The sequence below is a fragment of the Solanum tuberosum genome, unplaced genomic scaffold (assembly GCF_000226075.1).
Source record: "Solanum tuberosum cultivar DM 1-3 516 R44 unplaced genomic scaffold, SolTub_3.0 scf00352, whole genome shotgun sequence".
In the NCBI taxonomy this organism is placed as follows: Eukaryota; Viridiplantae; Streptophyta; class Magnoliopsida; order Solanales; family Solanaceae; genus Solanum; species Solanum tuberosum.
The window spans coordinates 543720-564426 of record NW_006239287.1 but is presented as its reverse complement, the minus strand read 5'-3'; the positions used below and the strand labels follow the sequence as shown (position 1 = coordinate 564426).

The following is a 20707-nucleotide window of genomic DNA, read 5'->3' as shown; positions in this document are numbered from 1 at the left end:
TTCGTTAAATTTTAATCTTAAAGATACAACCTAATTTAAAGGTTAAAGGTTATAATTTTGTAATTGTTTATTAGAAAATATAGTTATGCAACTTTGATGGAAAAAAATTATGATTATATAACCATTTATAAAATTTACCAATTTCCTAATATCTATACCATTATACGTAATCTTTTTTATAGTATTATTGATGTAATTTAGTGGGTGGTGGCTCATTAAGTATAGTATTATTATTGGTTTGTTGACGTGCTTACACACAACTTTTGCTACTTTTGGAGGAAGGGATTTGATTAAATATTTGAGTACGTCTTTTAAAAACTAATTTTATAAAGTTCAATCAAGTGCAGTGTGCAGATTTCAATTATTATGTAACAAAAGATATCCATTACAATTTAAAATATTAAGATATGTTTTTCCTACTCTTTAAAAAAAAAAAATAGATGTTAAGCCACATTTATTGTGCTATTAAGACCATTTTACTTGTCATCATAGCTCGAATAAATAATAAGATACTCAGTATAATTTCATAAAGTGAAGTATAGAAAAGTAAAGTGTACATAAATTTTTTTTCCTATTTCAAAGATTAAAAAAAGAAATTGTTTCTGATAATTCTTAGCTCAAGAAAAAATAATGCAAAACAGTCCAAAAAAAATAAGTAACGGAAATACATGAAATAACATATAGTAACAAAAATAGAAGATAGCAACATGATAATAGCTATAACAAAATAATATGATAGTTAAGTACAAGAAACAATAAATAATGATAGAAATCACAAACAAAAATCTTCATGAGCAATACTACAACAACTATTAAGAATGGATAATAAGATAACGCATTGCTACCTACTAACCTCCTATCCTAATATGTGTTGTCTACTACCTCATATTTAAGATCATGTCTTCGATAAGCTAAAATTGTGTCATATCTTATCTAATCACATCTCTCTAATACTTCTTCGGTCTACTCTACCTTTGCTAACACCATCGTCTATAGCTACTTTGGGGTTGCCAGCAAAATTGGTCTCCGTTCATCTAGATGTGCATGTTGAAAAAGTGCATCGGAGACCCCTCTTATGTTATCCCTGTAGAAAGTGTCAATGTGAAAGACGGTTTGACTTCAGAGGGAATTTTCAAAGATATTCTTGATCATCAAGTTCGCAAGTAAATTAAGAAAAAAAAGTGTATGTGAAAGTGTGTGTATATATGTATATGTCGATCGGTTATAGAGCAAAATCGAGGAAAAATAGATGGACTTCATAGCGTCAAAAAATAGTGCCTCAAACACACAAAATAAAGGGAGTCCATCATCTAGGTAAAATATGCTAATCTTTTTAATACCTTTTTGTTGTTTAGTATTTTAGAATTTGATTTGACCTTTTTAAATTATATACTTGTTTCATAGTTCCCATCAAATGCAGTTCGATAAAATATTTTCCTAAGACACTAAATATTAACTTTTGGCAAACTGATTAAAAATATTATAGTATGAGATAAAAATATATATATGACCTAACATCATTTATGCTCGTATTAATCTCGAATTCCTATTTTTCTATGTCACACCAATTTTTGTTTTGGATTACTTATTGGGTGGTTGGATGATTTTTTTCTCATCAAGTGAGTAAATATGTAGTTTTTAACAATTTTGTTAGGTTAACCTCAAAAGTGCACTAATTTTATACCATAACTAGAGGACTATTTAAAACCAAGACAAAGTATATTGGACTATTTTTAGGCTTTTTCTCCATAGCTTTTTGATACTTTCATTTACTTCAAATGACAAAAATAGTCTCTTGTGTTTGAGGGTGTGTCCAAAATAGTTCCTTAAAATATGATTTAATAGTTTTATTCTTTTAAATTTGTTATCAGTTAACGTAAATGGTCCCTTAACAATTTTGATCATTTGAGCTTGTAAAAAATTATTACTTTTAGTCCTTGATAAAATATTTATAGAACTCTATTTGTTAAATTTGACATGAACTATGAATTATAATTTTCTCAGTAAGAACTCATATTTAGAGTTGCACATTACTAAAAAAAAATAAAAAAATTGAGGGACAAAACCGACGTACACTATAGATTATAGGACAAAATCGAGGAAAAATAGGCTGATTTCATAATGTTAGAAAATAGTGTCTCAAACACACAATAACAAAGAGAGTTTGAAATCTAGGTAACACTAATCTCAATTTTTATCGTAAAATTAATATAAAAATAAATATTTTTATTTATACTCTTCAACTACAGTTTTGCGCTTTGATAACCGACACCCTTCCATTAATTTTCATTAAAAAAATTGATGGACTCTCTATTTTTTTAAAAAAAAAAACTAAAAAAACAATCACAGTTCTTTCGAATTTTTGTTCGAAAATAATGGACAAACGAGTGTCTATTTTTTTCTTAGAACTATTTTATTGTTTTCGTGCATTTTTGTCGTGAAAATATTTGGTAGATCCGTTCGTTGATTTTCGTACTGTAAAATTAAGAAAAAGTCATTGGCGTTGACGTCTCTCGGTTCCGTCGATTGATTTTTCGCTTGTTTTCGGTAGTGGTTTTTTATATAGTTTCTGATATTTCTAATTTTGTTCTGAAGTCGGATGTAATTTTTTAATGTGTAATTTTCACTAATTTTTTAAATACATTTTTATTGTCTAATATAGTTTTTGTGTTACATATTTTAGAATTTGATGAATTAAATACTTTTTTCATAGTTCCCGTCAAATAGAGTTCAATAAAACATTTTCCTAGACTCTAAATGTTAAACTTTTGGCAAACTAAACTGATCGAAAGTGTTTAATTCATACTTAAGGGACTAATTTGAATCTATCCTCAAATATGAGGGACCAGTTTTGTCATTTTCTCTCTAACTCTCTAAACCCCTGAAAGCTATTGCATCGGCTACTGTTCTTTTGTGTGTTGTATGCAGCCATATTAGCTCCATTCACAGGTTTGCTATAAAAGCACTATATCTCTGTTCTTTGTGAAAACTTCAAATTATGCATTTTTGTAATCATGATTATTAGTATTTTCTTCGCTAATTGTGGTGTTCGAGCTAATTTGTTGCTGCAATTTGATTAATTCAGTGGGCAATCTGCTATAGTCGATGACTAAATGTGTTCATAATTGTTAAGAGTAGAATTTTGACTCATTTTTTACTGATTTTTCTTCAGCAGTACGCAATGGCGATCAACTCGAAGACGGAATTGCCAGGTAAATATCCTCTATATGTTAAGCTTAGTTTTGTTTGTTTGATTGAAGAGTCTACGATCTACATTCGGCTGCAATTATTGAAAATTTGAATTTTAATTGTATATTGTTGCTGTAAAAGAGCTAACGGTCGTGGAATACGATCTTGTTGCTCGATTTGGAGTTTATATAAATGATTTTTTTCAAAATGAAGTTTGTGATTGGAGTTGAATTGACAATTTTACTCTATGTGCAATGATTAAAGATATGTTTTAGGAAATTTTTCATTGCCTGCTTGGAAGCTTAATTGGCGTGGTTTAAGTTTCAGTTCAGCGTGATGATGAATTTATGATCTTATGTTAACTGTATGTAGTTTGTGAATCTCATTTTTATTAGGATTCTGGATAAGCAAACCTTTTTCTGTTTCATTGTTATAATTATGAAAAAGTAAATTATCATATGTTATGCATTAGCTAGACTGGTTCCATTCAGTTGAAAACACGGCATATATTTTCTGTTGCAAAGAATTGTTGTGTTTGTCGTCCGTGGATTTTCATTAGCTGCATTGTGCTCTAAGCAGTAGAGTAGAATATTTTGTAGAGGAGAGTTATTGAGAAGTGCCAGTTTTCATCATAGGGAACCTCATTAAGAAAAGTTGAGGCAGTTGCACCTGCCTTCACAAATTAGAGGCAGCATGCATCTCTGGGGGAAAACCTCATATTGTATCTGCATAACTATTAAGTTGATTATAGAATCATCACCGTAGAATTGGCAAAGTATCTACAGAACAATTTAGTTGAATATATATAGAAAACAAAGAAAGAAAAATAAATTATATTTCAAAGCATTGGCAAGTGCCATTAGGTTGACGTGTGTGCTTTTCCTTTTCACTTGGCTACTTTCATTTGCAAAATCATTGTTCTTATACCTTTTACCTGTTTACAAATGATTCCTAAGATCTGTTGAAAAAGTTAGATAAATCAGACAATTGATGTTCCGTTCTGCCACTTTTGATGATACAAAATTCTTCTTGCAGAAGATAGACTGAACTTCGAGGCACTCAAATCCCACCACAAGTCAAAAGCTATTGCATCAATCAGCAAACAACAGAATCCATTTGATCTCTTACGCATATTGTATGGTAAGTTCTTCTAATTGCTCTGGAAGTTACCACAATATTTCCTAGAGTCTTGCTGATTAGATCAAGACTTTTAACTTTACTAGAGAGTGACTGAACCTTTTAATATGAATCTGAAAAAGTAAGGATGAAAATAGCAGATCTGAGGAAAGAATTTCGCTTCTTCTGGTAAATTTTGGGTCGCCTTTGAGACTACTTGTGTTTACTTTCAGTTTCACTTATTTATAAAAAATTCAGATGGCTATGGGGATAACCTCAATAATATCAATACTAAAATACAAAGTGATAAATTTTCAAGTGAAATAAAATTTGGCATACTTACAGTGTTACGCAGGGACCATTGTTTGTGCTCTGTTGTGTATGCAATAGGTCACCACTGTGCATGAAGTCAGCATAGAAACATATGCAAAGGATGCAGTGCTTAGGAATTCATAAGCTAAGTTTATTCATATATTTATTGACTAGAAGCTCATTCTATTAAAAAAAGTTAGAGGTACATTATGTTTGAGTGGCTTTTGAAAATACTGAGGCATTTTAAGGGTGGAAAAGAAGCATATTCAATTGTCACTGAAATCATCTCAGAAGTCAAGATTTTTGATCTGGTATCTTTGTGTTCTCGATATCATCTTATTGCGGCACATAGTTTGGAAAAATGGCATTAATTTACTTCTCATCTGGTGATAGTGCAAATCTGTGATGGTATTGCTGAATGACACCTTTAAGTGCTCTTCTGGATTGTAGATGAACACGGTTGATGTTATTTCCCTCTAGGCAAATTAGTTGAGAGTTATATCCCTGCAGCTTTTGTGTTTTTGCCTTCTCTTTTGTGTTGGTTTTGGTATTGTGTACATTTCTACTGTCAGATTCCAAATATTGGCTTTTGGCCATTTACCCCTCCTTTATGATTGTAATATCTTCTCTGGACTTCTTTAGAGGGAGCTGTATCAGGAGCTGCTGCTGGTGTTGTTGTAGAAGCTGCTTTGTATCCAATTGATACAATTAAAACTCGTCTTCAAGCAGGTTTATTCTGTTAAACATTTGGTGAATATCTTCTATGAATATTCTTCCTTCTTCCTACTGCGTATCTTTTTAGCACGTACTAACTATTTCTCTGAAAGTTTTTTTACTTGACATTCTGGCTCTGAGTCGTTAAGACAATGAGATTAGCTTTTGACAAATTCATAACTGCTTCTTAACCTCTTATTTCTCATCCATTAAGCTTCCAACTTGAGTATTAATTTCCTTAAGTTTGATTTTAATTATACAAGGACTTCAGCTAAGTGAATCTTGTCACCTCTTATACAGTTATACTATACTAGTTGATTTGACCAGCTGTTCATGTTTTAATGTTAGGCAGTTCGTGGTGGAGGACAGATCATTTTGAAAGGTCTTTATTCAGGATTGGCTGGAAATCTAGTTGGAGTCTTACCGTAAGTAGTCTTGATTTCAAGTACTTTACTTTATGAATTTGATTCCATGGATGAATTTCTTGTTCAATGCACATTGTGCATTATAAAAATTACACTCAGGTCATTTCTCAATTCATTATGGGGTCGTTTGATAGGAAGTATAAGAAAAAATAATACCTATTCAGTACCATTCTTATACATAGTAAACCATGCCATTAATAATGCGGGGTACTATTCCTATTCTAATACTACAAACCAAACAATCGAGAAAATATAATACCAGCATAACTAATCCCAATTCTCTCGTTTTCTGTTATTACCCGTTGTTTCTTATGCTTCGGTTATCGCATTATTTTGCTACTGCTACTGTTCTTTTTCCTTGAATGTTATGTAATGCGTTCTCTATTATTTGCTATGTTTTCTTTACTCTTGTATTTTCTTTTTCATACTGCTCTGTTATGCATGACAAGATTAACATTATTACATTGTTCTTTGTAGAGCATCGGCAATATTTATTGGTGTATATGAACCTGCGAAGAGAAAATTGCTGGACAGCTTCCCTGAAAACCTTAGTGCCTTAGCTCATTTGGTAAGTATTGCAACTGATAAAATGTCAGCAACCCTTATTTTGTTATACTTTACTTAAGATATTCAATGATCTGGGTCCATGCAATCTGTGACCGCAGTTTATAGTCTATAACTATATTAAATCCTAGTTTAAGCTACAATCCTGAAGATGGAACATAACTCTTTGAACCTCTCACGCGTAATTCGTTCTTATTTCTGGAAGTATATTTAAATTGACACATCTATGTGAGCGTAGAAGATAATTTTAAATTGTCCCTTTCTGAATTTCGAATTATCTATGCATTTACATTGAATAATTTAAGAAAAGGGCAAGCAATAAATGTCCCACATTTCAAAATTATCGAAGTATAAACGTTTATTTACACTCAATTTAGACTGCAGGTGCTATTGGCGGAGCTGCTTCTTCTATTGTTCGTGTACCCACTGAGGTAATGAAACCTTAATTGTCCCATCCAACGTTTTGGTGTTGCTTCACGGGTTTAAGGTATGAATAACTTACAGGTAGTTAAGCAAAGGATGCAGACTGGCCAATTTTCTTCTGCCCCTGATGCGGTCCGACTCATTGTTGCTAAGGAAGGGTTTAGAGGCCTTTATGCTGTAAGTAGGGGGTATTTTTCCAGAATTTATCAGAAACTTGAATCTATGTTGAATGACGGTTTTCCTTGCCCAGCCTCTTGAAAACCCATTGTTTTCTTTCTCGAGTGCAGGGGTATGATTCTTTTCTACTGAGAGACTTACCATTTGATGCTATCCAGTTCTGTTTATACGAGCAGCTGCGGATGGGGTATAAGTTAGCTGTAAGTTGGTTCTGTATGGATGCTTACACGTCATCAATTTTAATCAAATTCAATATAACCCGTACTCGGGGGCGGAGCTAGAGTACAACTCAACCCTTCTTTCTTTTGTGCAATTAAGTAAACTAAAATTGAAGCACCAGTTTACCAGTAATATTTCATCCATCTATAGTATTTTTTTATTATGCATTGAACTGGAACTGCTCAATTTCATTCTGCTTTTCACTACAAGAGAATTTACATAACTTGTCCAAATGATTATATATATAAACTCTTCTTTCTATTCATAAATTTACAAAGACTGGTTTTTATATTCATATTCTTGGAAAAGAGACATACTTTTTTCTTATGCAGGCCAAAAGGGACCTTAAAGATTCCGAGAATGCAATGATTGGTGCCTTTGCAGGTAATCACATGTGTTAGATTATTTCCAATTTCTATGGTATCATCTGTTTCGACTGGTACACTGATATCTGCGGAAATCCCTCACTAAATAAACAATCCATGTGTAATCAACATACTTTTTTAAATATCTTTATACACATGAACATGACACATATTTATGAATCACAAGAGCCTTTTGCTTACGGTCTATGGAATATTTCATGGATTGAGGATCGATTTCAAGCTAATCTATGTTAGTTGGGACACGCTTCTTAAAAGGAGAATTTTAGAGATGCATTTCACTTGAAAGTGGTCCTTCATCTGCTGTAGTGTCTTGGATGGTAAAGTCTGTTTCCTATTAGAAATCAATTGGAAATGAATGCAAAGAGACAATATGCAAAGCTTGTTTCTAGATTCTTCTTCTGATTATACATTTAATATCACAGCAATAATTTCTGATCTTCAGATATCTGTTACATTTGAATCTTACATTACTTGCAGGTGCAATAACAGGAGCTATAACTACTCCTCTTGATGTGATAAAAACAAGATTGATGGTTCAGGTTTGGTGCCCTCTCATCTCTCTAACTGCAAATCTCTCTCTTGCTAATTCATTATTGAAAACCTGACTGCTTATGTTTATTTTACGTTTGCAGGGTTCAGCAAAGCAGTATGAAGGCATTTTGCATTGTGTTAAAACTATTGCAAGAGAAGAAGGAGCCTCTACTCTTTTTAAGGTAGTGACTTCGTGTTCTATGACTTACATTATGTGCATATGTTTGTTTGTACACATAGTGATTATGATTCAACTTTTCATCTAGTCCCTCCAAAAAGAAGAGTGCAGATGACGGATTGGCATAAACTTTCTTATACTGATTGGGCTATCAATTTTTATAATAGCTTGTCAGTTTGTCAGCCATAATATATGATAGAAGCATCATTCTCGATCATTCTCTCTTGTTATCGCGCTTTATTGTCAAAACTCTGCCCATTGAAATTTGAGATGTCGTCTGTTCTCTTTCATGCGTTGTAGGGAAAGAAGGTCCAAAGTAATACGAGTTCCTTCAAATATTTATTCTCTTCAACAATTTCATATAAAAAGCACTAGGAGTTCTAATATTGCAATAGAGTTCAGCAGAGAATTCTTGTGGGAAGTGATGTTATATGTAATGTTGACAATTAAGTTAATATAACTTAGATGATCAAGCAAGCTAAGCTAATTCTTTACCGTTGTATTGCAGGGAATAGGGCCACGAGTACTTTGGATAGGTATTGGAGGATCCATATTTTTTGGTGTACTTGAAAGGACAAAGAAATTAGTTGCTGCAAAACAGCCTGTTGATTAAAACTTGAATCCTTCGAAATTGGACTATCAATTTGTCTCAGGTACATCGTAGCTACGTGACTGGACATAGTTCTCTTGAAACGTTTCTTCATTTCTCAGTGTATTATTGTTGGTTGAACCCTGTTGATTGTGGGCAACCTATGGTGGGGTGTTAGTGTAATGCAGGAAGAATTGGGTCAATGTTGTGCAGTTTGCCTTTCCTTTTCTCTGCACTATTATTCTCAAACTATTATACTTAATGAAACAAAATCTGAAAGTCTAGGAAGGTTTACAACTACAACATACCTAGTATAGTCACACACAAAGTGGAATATGGGGAAGTTAGAGTGTACGCAGACTTTTACCAAGTGAGGTAGAGAGGCTGTTTCCTATAGACCCTTGCTCAAGACAGAAAAAGTTTAGAAAAAGACGTAATGGAAGTACAAGAGACAACAGAAAATAACAAAAACAACAGATAGTAGCAAAACAATACTACAATAATAATCTTATAATCGAACCATACGAAACAACATATAGTAACATAAGTTGAAGAACAAGAAACTACAAGAGTAGTATTACGCTTGCTGATAAGGGAACCAAGACAATACACTTCTACTAACTAGTATAGACGCACTCCTACTTAAAATCTAGGAAGGTTTACATGATATTTTAAGGTAAATAATATTACATGATGAAATCACAGGGAAGATATGCATAATCATCTAATAGTTAAAAACTTGACATGGCTTGTGCATTGGCTTCATATTCTTGGTAGATCAATTCTTTCAGTCGATGGATCAACATGTCAAAATCATGTTGGCCTCTCAGCAAGCTGAATCGAACATAACGATCTCCTGCAAAGAACTGTCTACCTGTACGACCTGTGATTTTTGCAACTCTGAAGATTTCTTGACAGTTTTTATCTTCTTTCCTCTTACACTTCACCCATGCATAACCTGCCATCAACGCCACAACGATTTATCTTTTAGAACACACACAAGCATACAAAACTAAAGCTTATGTAGAAGTTTTCTTAGAGTAAAAAGAAGTCACCTGGAGATGGCTCTCTTGTTCTTTCAAAAAATATGCAATACTGAGTCGGAATTGTTTGGAGGCTAAAACGTTTAGTAAGGGAGAAGATATGACTCAATTTTTTCCATCGATCCGTCAAGATTTGTTGTGCAAAATTGAAGAGTTGTTTGTCATCTCCTTGAGCAACAACTTTCAATAGTGTTAAAGCTCTCAACTGAACATCCTTTGAGGTACCCATTTCAGCCAAACTAATAAATTCCATCATTCTTGTATACACATTCACATCTTTCACAATTGCCCACATACATTAATGAATAACAATTAGTTGTTTCTGTAACTAAAAATAGTCATTGTTCTCGAGTTTTAAATTTCACAAGAGAAATCCAGGATAATGTGTTGTGGAGTTTCACTTGTGGAATTTGAAACTCCAAAACGACTATTTTTCACTTGGAGAGTTGTTTTTATTACCCAAATCTGGATCCAGCATGACCAGTGAGCTTAGACATAGAGAAAATCATGAGATCTTCATCAGCAGGAGCTGGAATTGCTGTATAATGAGACCAATAATAAGCATGATCATAAATGTGCTTCACATTTGGACCATTTAGAACTGGACTTTCCAAATTTCCATCTGGATTATTTGGTGAAGTCACAAACTCAATCACATTTCCAGCAAAATCTGAGTTGTTCTTCAACATGGATGAGTCTCCTCCAAATTCACAATTACGTGTTTGAAAGTATTCCGTTTGAAGCTTATAAAGCTGATAAAAAGTACTTTTAGTGAGAAACAGTTTGTGTTTGATTCAATAAATTTCGAAAACACTTTTGAGCAACAATACCAAGCTTTTCCAAACTACTTCTCAAAAAAATATTTTTTAGTTTTGAAAAACAGTTTTTGCTAGTCCCCAAAAGCACTTATTTTCTCCCAAAAACTTGATCAAATATCTTACTTTTTTGACTACCCAAAAAGCTTGGCCAAACAGACTATTAATATGTAATAGAGAACGAATTACCGAATAATAAGGGATTTTATTTGCAACCACTTTTGTTGAATTTTTATTATCCATAGATAGAGCATGAACTGCAGCATGTAGAAGCTGAGTAGAGCCTGTTCCAAATATAATGTATTTTCCATGTGTAATAGCATTCTTGGCAATTGCATGTATTTTTCTTATGCTTTTCTCAAGTTCTTTGGATATAAAGGACAGATTATTAGGAAATACATAGCTCATTCTATGCCATCCTGCCACTACTACTGCACTGCTAGCTGCATTTTGCATCCAGAATGGTTCCAAGAATAGAGGATCACCACTGCATATTAATTATACAATCAATTACACAATAAAATGATGAAAGAATCAACTTTTTAAGGGGTTGGATGGTAGGGGTGTAAATTGTAATGCTGATAGTAGTTATGCTGAGATTATTTCTGATGCAGTAGTGTTTGATTTGGTATATTAAAAATAACATGCATTGCATTAATTATAAAAAGGATATCAAACACAAACAGTATTAATAACTCATAAAGTTAATACATGCCTAAGGGATAGTACAGTTGAACATGAATAAATTTGCAATTTCAATCTTTTAGAAGGAATATTCACAAGAAATCTTTCTATCTTTTTGGATGGGAAAATGTGTAAAATATAAATTAGATTGTTGATTGATAAGTAATATACTTCCATCCTCAAGTTATACTGTTATAGAGATGGATTATTAACAAAATAACAATAACATATTATTTAGTGTAATTTTATAAGTGCAATAGAGATGAATAATTAACAACTATAACATTTTCAGTTTAATTTCACATGTAAGGTAAAGACTAGAGATGGATGGATAATCAATAACAATAATATACTCGGTGTAGTTCTACAAGTGAGGTAGAGACTAGAGATGAATGACATACTCGGTATAGTTTCACAAAAGAGGTATATATAGACTAAAGTCTAGATTATAATATATACTTAATCTAATTCCACAAATGAAATAGATACTAGAGATGGATGATTAACAACAAAAAAACATATACCTAATCCAATTCCACAGATGAGGTAGAGACTAGAATTAGATGATTAACAACAATAACATATACTCAGTGTTATTCCATAGGTGAAGTAGATGCTAGAGAATATGGATGACGATTAACAACAACAATATTTTCAATCTAATTCCACAGGTGAGGTAGAGATTAGAGATCCACAGATGCGGTGGAGATAGATGATTGAAATTATAATTGAATTGAATAAAGTAGAATATTACCCTTCAACATTAGCAGAACAATTGGAGGAAAATAAAGAGCAATCAATGCCACCATAACAAGAATAACATTCACAAATAGGGTTTCCATCAACATTAACATAACCATCAATATAGGCTCTTCCATGGCCAGAACATGAAATTGATGCAACTTTTTCTGCTTCTTGTGCTGCTCTTTGGCTCCAACTCAATTTCTCATTATCATAATAATACATTTTCCTAAAAATATATATATTCACAAGCACTAAAACCAAGTGACACAAAACATAACTAAAACTCTTAATCTTTGCCATTATACAATAATATTGGCTTCCTTTTCTTTTCTTTGAGAACTAATTTGAAGGCTTTTGCAATTTGCAATGAACGTTATCTTAAATACACTTTATTTTCTTGGTAAAAGGGATATCAAAAATAGAGATAAAAAAATTTGCAAGATAACAAATAGAGTGGGAAAGGAGCACCTAGATTTGCAATACACAACATGATGGTCATGAAGAATGTTGATTACCCACAGATGAAGAGCCAAAGGCGGCGGACAGAGAGAAGGAAACGAGGAGGGCAGAGAAATGGAAAGAGCTAAAGTGAGTATTTTATTGTATAACCTGATGGGCTGTCTGGGCCTCTCAGGTGTTTCTTTATGTTGAAAACTTTGGCCTTCTAAGGCATTCATAAAAGGAAAAATTAAGTAACTCTCACATTTTAGTTTACTTATTATCATTATTTCTTATAAGTTTACAAATTTCTAAAAAAATTCATTTTCGCGCATCAGATTAGTGTATCTCACACATCAGTTTAGTGTATCATGTATAAAATGTAATGTATCTTACTTAACGATTAATGTATCTCGCGCATTAGATTAATGTATCAGCGCTTATATTATTGTATCCGTTTGAGGGATTTCTGTAATTATAAACTTTTAAGGGATAAATTGTAATTTTACCTTAAAAGTATGTGATTTCTGTAATTTTCCCATAATAAAATGGATTCCACGTCCAAATTAATGTTTTTTTTTAAAAGAGTGGGAACGTGCTATTTAATTGATCTTTTTGTCTTGCGGACACAATTTTTATACTCCATTCTTCTTCTTTAAACTCTATTATTGTAATTGGTTTTTTATTATTATTTTGCTTTGCTTGATTGGGTCAAGAAATATGATGTGATTTGTCAAAAGCATATGTGAAAAGATTCTTTTAGAACTAAATTGATGGATCTTGCAGTGAACATTATATATTAAGTAGGATGAATAACTTGAACCCTACGCGTCTAAATTATCAGTAGTCTTAATTATTCTCTAAGTTAGATAGTCTTTACTCCCCTATACAGCATGGTTCAATTTTTTAGGTGTTTAGGGATGAAAAACTTGAAAAAAGAAAACAATTCTCGAATAGACTATATTTTTTAGTTGTTAATCGTCACATGGTTCATAAAATGATTTGTTTATTCATATTGTGTGTAATTCTTTTATATTTTTCTTTTGTACACATTTGGCTGAATTTTTTATTTTCCTTTATAGAAATCTTTATATGATTTGCTGAAATATTTTTTAAAAAAAATAAAGCATTTCATGGCCCCATAATAATGTATCAATTAATGCAAGATAATCAACAGCGATGTGTACGTTGACATCTGTTGGATTGTGTCTGCTATGCTGATCCATTTAATTTATTTGTCTATATTTTGTGTGCAAATAATATATCAATGATTAAATTGTTGGGATTATGGAGTATATAATTTATTTGTTTATTCTAAAACAGTGTAATTGAATTTATAAATATGATTCAAGAACACGTATATTGAGATGATTACTATTTTCCGTGTCTCAATTTATGTGACACATTTTATTTTTCGAAAGTCAAATAGTTTAAGTTTGATCAGAAACTTTTTTTTAAAAAGATAAAATTTATATATTCATAAAGGAATATTTAATTTACATAGACATAATAGAACATATATTACATCTTACACCAGTACTTATTAGTAATTAGTAATATAACATAAATAATTACTAGTGATGACAGATTTGAATTAATTAATAATTAATAAATATTTATTTAAATTATTTAATGTAAATTAATATGGAAGCGTGTAAATATATATTTAGATTGTTTAATTATTTAATAAGGAAGCGTGTATCTAGGAAATGGTTACTGCACACGTTTCTCAATGAAGCTTTTTGATTTTTGAATATTTAATTTATATTTATAATTTTAGTTTTAGTTTTTTAAAGTGCTCCTTAGTCTAATGGCACACGTTTCAATAATTAATGTATATTTAAATCAATAATTAATTAAGTTGACTTTTTGCAGGTGTCTGCATGCATGGAAAACCTGAAAATACTGTTACGTCTAGAGGGGCACGGCCCAATATCTTGAATATTTTTATACAACTCAATCATAAAGAAATGCAAATTAAATAATAGTTTTTCATATATATGGTCTGCTGCAATAATTTCACATTGAATTTTGTGTTTCAGTTCCAATCATTTTAAAGAAGATTAAAACTTCAAATATCAACCAATAATTATTGGACTACAACTTACCACCAATCACAATTAAAATTTGTACAAAGTACTCCCTCCGTTCCTATTTACTTGTCCATATTTCCTTTTTTGATTGTCCCTATTTAGTTGTCCATTTTGACAAATCAAGAAAGGACAACAAATTTTTTCCTATTATACCCTTATTTACACTTTTTGAAAATTGTAAAAGTGTATGTTGTTTCCCTCCAGTTTATTTCACTTGATTTCAAATAAGTGGTTGTAATTTTGAAGTGAAAAGTTGTCATAAGGGTAAAATTGTAACTTCACTGTGCTAATCATTGTTGCTTTAATCTGTGTGCCATTTCTAAAGTGGACAACTAAAAAGGGACGGAGGGAGTAGTAGTCGTGATATGTGCCTTGTAGTCACCATCTGCTTTACTTCTGATATTGCCTTCACCACTTAAAACCGACAAAAACCACCAACATTCAATTTCCTAATCATAGATAAGCTATGAAGATCAATTTCCATCAATTTCATTTTTTACAGACGAAAAAAACACATCATAAAATGTTAGTCAAAGTTATTATCGTTTGACTCTAAAAAAGGAAATTATGACAATTAAAAGTGAACGGATGTAGTATTTTTTTTAAGGAGAACAAAAGAAGGATCGTCTAATATTATTGTACCTCACGTGAAGTGAAAACTTGTTCAATAGGTCCTCAAATTTGCTGGAGAAATCTTCATTCTCTGTTCTGGGTGTGAATTCTATTTACTACCTTAAATTTGTTCATTGATCTCAACGAAGTGCATCTGGTACTACTATCTTTCCTTTTCAGTTTTCACCCAATCAACTGGTCCTAACAGACAATCGTGAGAAAAATAGAATTTTTAAAATTGCAAACATTAAACCACAATTAATAAGATATGTATCCATTGATATGAAAAGTTCAAGTAATTGCAACAAAGAAATTTCTTTCTGGATGTGAAAGCTCAATTTTATCTGTTAGTATGAACTCATGAATGACAATGACAATGACAATGACAACTTTATTAATTAGTTGTCCTTCCATTTATTTAATTGAACATAATAAGAATAGAAGCATGACGGAAAACTCTAAAGAAATTTGATTATTAAAATTTTGTAACAAAATTAGAAATCCCTCAGGATTTTTTACAAAAAGAGAGTTAATATCTCAGAGGTTACTCAACTTTCCACTATTCTCTTAGAAAGTCACTCAACTTAGAGTAGTTTACTTGGAAAGACACTCAACTTTGTTTTATAACTCAAAAGTCACTCAATTATAAGTATTTCATTAAGAAAGTCACTCAACTATTGATATTTTACGTAGAAAGTCACTCAACTAATTTAAATGTTTTTTAATTAAATTTTGTTAAAATCAATTTTTATTTTAACTTATTTTCAAAAATTAATAAGATGCTAATTTTAATTATTTTATTAAACCTTGTTGAAATATATTTTTTGTTTTAAACAATTTTTTAATAAAATAATAAGATTGCTACAGTGTTTTCTTTTTTTGGATTACTTCTTAACTTCTTGATTCCAACCTTTCTAAAAAACAAAAAAAATATTTTTCACCATTAGTTCCACTTAGACAAATGCTAGAATAGAAAAGAGAATTATTTTTTTGGCAATCGCTACAGTACGTTTTTCACAAGAAAAATATAATTAAATAATTAGAGTGGTGATAAAATAATTAAAATAGATATTTTATTTGAACAAAATTTAATGGAAAAAAAATATTTAAATTGATTGAGTGACTTTATAAATGAAATATTAATAGTTGAGTGACTTTTTAAGTGAAATATCAATAGTTGAGTGACTTTTGAGTTATAAAATAAAGTTGAATGACTTTCAAAGTGAACAAACCTAAGTTGTGTGACTTTTTATGTGAAGTATTCAAACTTGAGTGACCATATGAGATATTACCTCACGAAAAGACGGAACATAGAAAAAAAGCTAGAAAGAATGAAGAGGGGAAACGGAAAGGCCTAAGCAATTGAAATGTACAAATATATATATATATAAAGCTGAATATAGACAATCTGATGTAGCACATCTCTATGACCAGCATTTCTATTTATCTTTTTTCTTCTTTTTTTTGACATTTTATCTTTGTTTTGTATTTTTTTATTTGTATTTTTAAAAAAAAAACTGAAAGTATTTATGTCATACCCAATTAATTATGCTCTTTATAACATCCATTACACTAATATATATTTAAGTAAATGGAAGATGAAAAGATAAAAACTATTCATTTTTCATAACTGTTTATAATTATTTTGCCTATAAAATAAAAAATATATTTGAGCATTTGTAAGTTGTAACAAATAAGAACAAATTTCTTCACTTTGGCTCTTCGTCTTCACGTGACTTTTTTAACAAAAGAGAAAGAGAGAATATCTCATGATTCTTGTGAAGACATTGATGTAAAGAAAGAGATCATGTAACAAAAGTTTCTCTTCAAAATGAAAGACTTTTGAAAAATGTTTATTCCTCCTACAAGGAGAGAAAATTCATTGTGATTGAGAAATTTATATGAAGGTTGATTAGTGTTTCAAAGGGTAAGAATAATTATTTGGAGAAAAAATCAATCCATTTATGAAATTCGTATCAAATTAGGAAGAGAACAAGCAAAAAATTATTTTGTGATTTGAAAAGAGAGAAAATTAGATATTATTTCTTTCAACCTCATTATTCTTCTAATTTCTTTCTTCTTTTATTTTGTCTTGATTTTTTTGTATCTTTAATTATAGATACTTATTTATTCTTATCAATGTTTTTGACATTTTTCGTTATTGTTTCCTTAAAATAATTGTTGCCTCGATTTTTAGTTTTAGTTTTATTTTTTTAGCATTTTTTTATTTTAAAAGACTGAAAATTTTTATATTGAAAAATTTATAAAATGTAAAAAAATGATTTATTTAACTCCTATCATCATCAATATTATTATTAATTTCTTTTACTTCTTTCCTTAATCTTCATTTCATCATTAATGTAATTTATATCATTTTCTTATATATATATATATTGTGACATTTCTTAGAAGTTAGGATTACTATTTTATCTAATTTCTCAAAATTTTTGAATTCTTTTGTCATACTAAATACAACATGTTTTATTATAATTACATTTTAATATATTAATCAATATGTTGTATGAATGAAAAGAAAATTATCATTTCACAAAAACAAGGTTAAAATATAATTTATTATGATTAAGGAAAGATAAAAATATTATTCCAATATCCATAACCATATTTAATACATTAAAAATTAATTGAAAAGTTGTAAATGGAAAAGGAATCACCATTTAAGGAATCATTATTTTAAATTTTTGGATCATTTCTTCTTCTAGAAGTTTCTATTCATATGTAACAATAAAGCTAAAATAGAAAATGTAGTGACATCCTTCTTAGTAATAGATACTTATTTATTCTTACCAATTTTTCTGATAAATTTGGTTATATTTTTCTTTAAAATAATTATTGCCTCGATTTTTATTTTTATTTTTAACATTTATTTTTAAATTTAAAAGATTGGAAATTTTATGTTAAAAATTTAAATAATAGAAAAATGATTTATTTCACTTTTTTTCTTAATCTTCATCTCATCATTAATGTTATTTATATAATTTTCTTAAATCACTTATTTTTTCTTTTTTAACTCTTTTATAAAAAGTTGAATATGTAAATGATGATGTAACATTTCTTTAGAAGCTAAGATTACTATTTATCTAATTTCTCAAATTTTTGAGTTCTTTTGTCATACTAAATACAATATGTTTTATTATAATTACATTCAATATAGGAAACAACATGTTCTAGGAATTAAAACAAAATTATCATTTCAGAAAAATAAATATTAAATTATAATTTTATTATGATTCAGGAAAGATAAAGATATTATTTCAATATCCCATAACCACATTCAATACATTAGAAATTAATTGGATATAACTGTAAATGAATCACGATTTAAGGAAAATAAATGTTTGCAATACCATAATAATTAAGGAGAGAGTAAGATATTATTTTAATATCCTAATTCGGAACTTTTAATCTACTACTCAATTAAAAAGAAAATGCATTTAATAACATTAAAAAGTTATTAGTTTAATATTTTTTCTCATTGTACTAATTCAATTCAATCAAACTTAATTTTAAAGATAAAATAACAGCTTCATTTTAATTGTTGTCAATATATTTCAAAAAATTATCGTGAAAAGGCTTTTCTTGCACCTTATTTTAATTTTCATATACTATTATTATTTTTTCTGTCATTTTTCAATGAATTTTTATTTCGATTTAAAATTTAATGTTTATTCTTAAAACTCTGATGGTACAGTTTTATTTAAAAATATATTTAGATTGGTTTAAGAGTCGTCACTTAATTTTTAAGAAAAAATCAAGAAAACTGATTTTCAATAGATTAAAACAGGGAATCAATTGAAAATACTTAAAGAGGGGTTCGAGGTTCCTATTAATATTCTAGGAAAGTTTTTAAAGCACCTAAAATATCCGCTAATGCGGTTATCCGACAATTAATTTATTTGGCTAAAATAATTTTAAATTAGTTTGACTTACAAAATTAAGTTGTTTTATAGTTAGAACTATTTTAAGGGGGAAAAGGGAAGTACTTAAATATTGTCTAAGTGAGCTAATTTTTGCAACATTTATTCTTTAAGTCTTGTTGAGGATGATCGATTTTAGCTAAATTGATAAAACACAACGGGCGTCTTAACGGGGATTTGAACTTTTCAACCCTAAGATTAACGACAAATACTAACAAGCAAAACAAACACAGTAAAGTAAAGAGGGTTGGACCCAAATCTGGTTTCTGTCCGCCTGAACCAGTATTTGGGCCCATTTTCGTTTTGGGCCTTCGGCCCATTTAAGTCATTTGTACCTGTCCTATTCTAGCATAATAGAAGTATTTTCTATCTTTTGGACCTTAGTCTCAATTCTTCCACCTGTCCTAAACTAATACAACAATAACAATTAAAATGACAAGGGCTTAGGCCCAAAATAACAAAATACAACTATTATGAATTAAGAGTGGGCCTTTGGCCCAATCTTTTCAAATTTCTCAATCGGTTGCTCCTTCAACCTCGGGACTTGTTTGTCAATTTTTAATGGCCGGTTCTTCAAATTTTTCTGTCGACTGACTCGATAGGAGGAATTTGAGCCTTTATGGCTCTCTCGAAAATGCAAGGGAGAGGATATGAACTCGGGCCAATTTCACATGGAACGAAAGAGGAAAGAAAATTAGAATGACTGTAACTGATAATTAAATGAAACGCTAATGAACTAAGAATGATAACTAATATCTAACAATACGGGACAAAATAATATTATTGGACAGAATAAGCAAAATGGTCAACACCAAAAATTATATAGGCTCCAAAACATGTATCTCAGAGACAGAAAAGTACACTGATCCTAAACAAGTTGGAGTTAAGGCAAGCCAAACAAAGGCAGTGCAGAACTACTCTTGGGTAATTTTAAAACGTCAATAGAGACAGCCAATAAGAATGCAACGCATCTCAGGCAATACAACAAAATTAACAATGCTCGAAACCACGGGAATAAGCTAATGAAATTGCAGGTCTAAGAATAACATGCCCATTTACTGTTCAAATCGAAATAAAACCACACTAAGCCAAGCATGAACTTTAAGCTGAAATTACCTCATTATTGCCATTAACAGCAAACCAAACACTTAGGATTACAAGCAAATGCTAGCAGCCCAACTCAACAATAACGACCAAATGCAATATCCATCAATAATGCAAAAATTCTAAACGTTAGCGAAGTGATGACACTAGAGACTTCATTATGACAAAATAAACCCTTAACATGATAGCTGACTCAAAAGAGGAATTCTAAGACTCATCCGAGCAACAACAAAAGCCGAGAAAGGAAGAAGAAAGACAAATTAACAAACAGCCACCACTGACATCGCAATAGTGCATCGGCTAAAGAGTTGGAAATAAAAATAAAATGGAGTTTACCTACTTGTGTGCAGCGAGCTGAAACAAACGGGCAGGGGCAACGACCTTCACCGCAAGAACTCGGACACAAACGGCCAAAT

General features: G+C 30.5%; 2 protein-coding genes across 7 annotated transcripts; one reads left to right on the top strand and one right to left on the bottom strand.

Moving 5' to 3' along the window:
• The first annotated feature begins 2908 nt into the window (after positions 1-2908).
• LOC102579591 (S-adenosylmethionine carrier 1, chloroplastic/mitochondrial-like) lies at positions 2909-9045 on the top strand. Of its 6 annotated transcripts, none has more exons than XM_006361559.2 (13): positions 2909-2949; positions 3173-3212; positions 4228-4329; positions 5260-5346; positions 5684-5756; positions 6234-6324; positions 6698-6751; positions 6825-6920; positions 7031-7120; positions 7472-7523; positions 8003-8064; positions 8158-8238; positions 8743-9045. In XM_006361559.2, exons 2-13 carry the CDS (start codon positions 3182-3184, stop codon positions 8845-8847), a joined length of 924 nt encoding a protein of 307 aa, XP_006361621.1. In that variant the 5' UTR covers positions 2909-2949; positions 3173-3181; the 3' UTR covers positions 8848-9045. The 6 variants fall into 6 exon arrangements, with proteins under 6 accessions (XP_006361621.1, XP_006361619.1, XP_015170869.1 ...); XM_006361557.2 differs by having other exon boundaries at positions 4225-4329; XM_015315383.1 differs by having other exon boundaries at positions 2921-2949; positions 3176-3212.
• Positions 9046-9301: 256 nt separating this feature from the next.
• Positions 9302-12726, bottom strand: LOC102579262 (tryptophan aminotransferase-related protein 3-like). Its single transcript, XM_006361556.2, has 5 exons — positions 12120-12726; positions 10871-11168; positions 10326-10618; positions 9879-10159; positions 9302-9781 (listed from the first exon to the last, which is right to left on the bottom strand). Exons 1-5 carry the CDS (start codon positions 12407-12409, stop codon positions 9555-9557), a joined length of 1389 nt encoding a protein of 462 aa, XP_006361618.1. The 5' UTR covers positions 12410-12726; the 3' UTR covers positions 9302-9554.
• Positions 12727-20707: the final 7981 nt, after the last annotated feature.

What these genes read in the sequence shown, in the direction of transcription:
- LOC102579262 (XM_006361556.2), bottom strand. Translation starts at nt 12,409, where the DNA reads ATGGCAAAGATTAAGAGTTTTAGTTATGTTTTGTGTCACTTGGTTTTA. An exon ending in CATGCTGGATCCAGATTTGG is followed by an intron (nt 10,160 to 10,325) that starts GTAATAAAAACA and finishes TCATTAATGTAT; the next exon opens with GTGGGCAATTGTGAAAGATG. An exon ending in AACAAGAGAGCCATCTCCAG is followed by an intron (nt 9,782 to 9,878) that starts GTGACTTCTTTT and finishes CGTTGATGGCAG; the next exon opens with GTTATGCATGGGTGAAGTGT.
- LOC102579591 (XM_006361557.2), top strand. Translation starts at nt 3,182, where the DNA reads ATGGCGATCAACTCGAAGACGGAATTGCCAG. An exon ending in CTCGAAGACGGAATTGCCAG is followed by an intron (nt 3,213 to 4,224) that starts GTAAATATCCTC and finishes TTCTTCTTGCAG; the next exon opens with AAGATAGACTGAACTTCGAG. An exon ending in AATCTAGTTGGAGTCTTACC is followed by an intron (nt 5,757 to 6,233) that starts GTAAGTAGTCTT and finishes TGTTCTTTGTAG; the next exon opens with AGCATCGGCAATATTTATTG.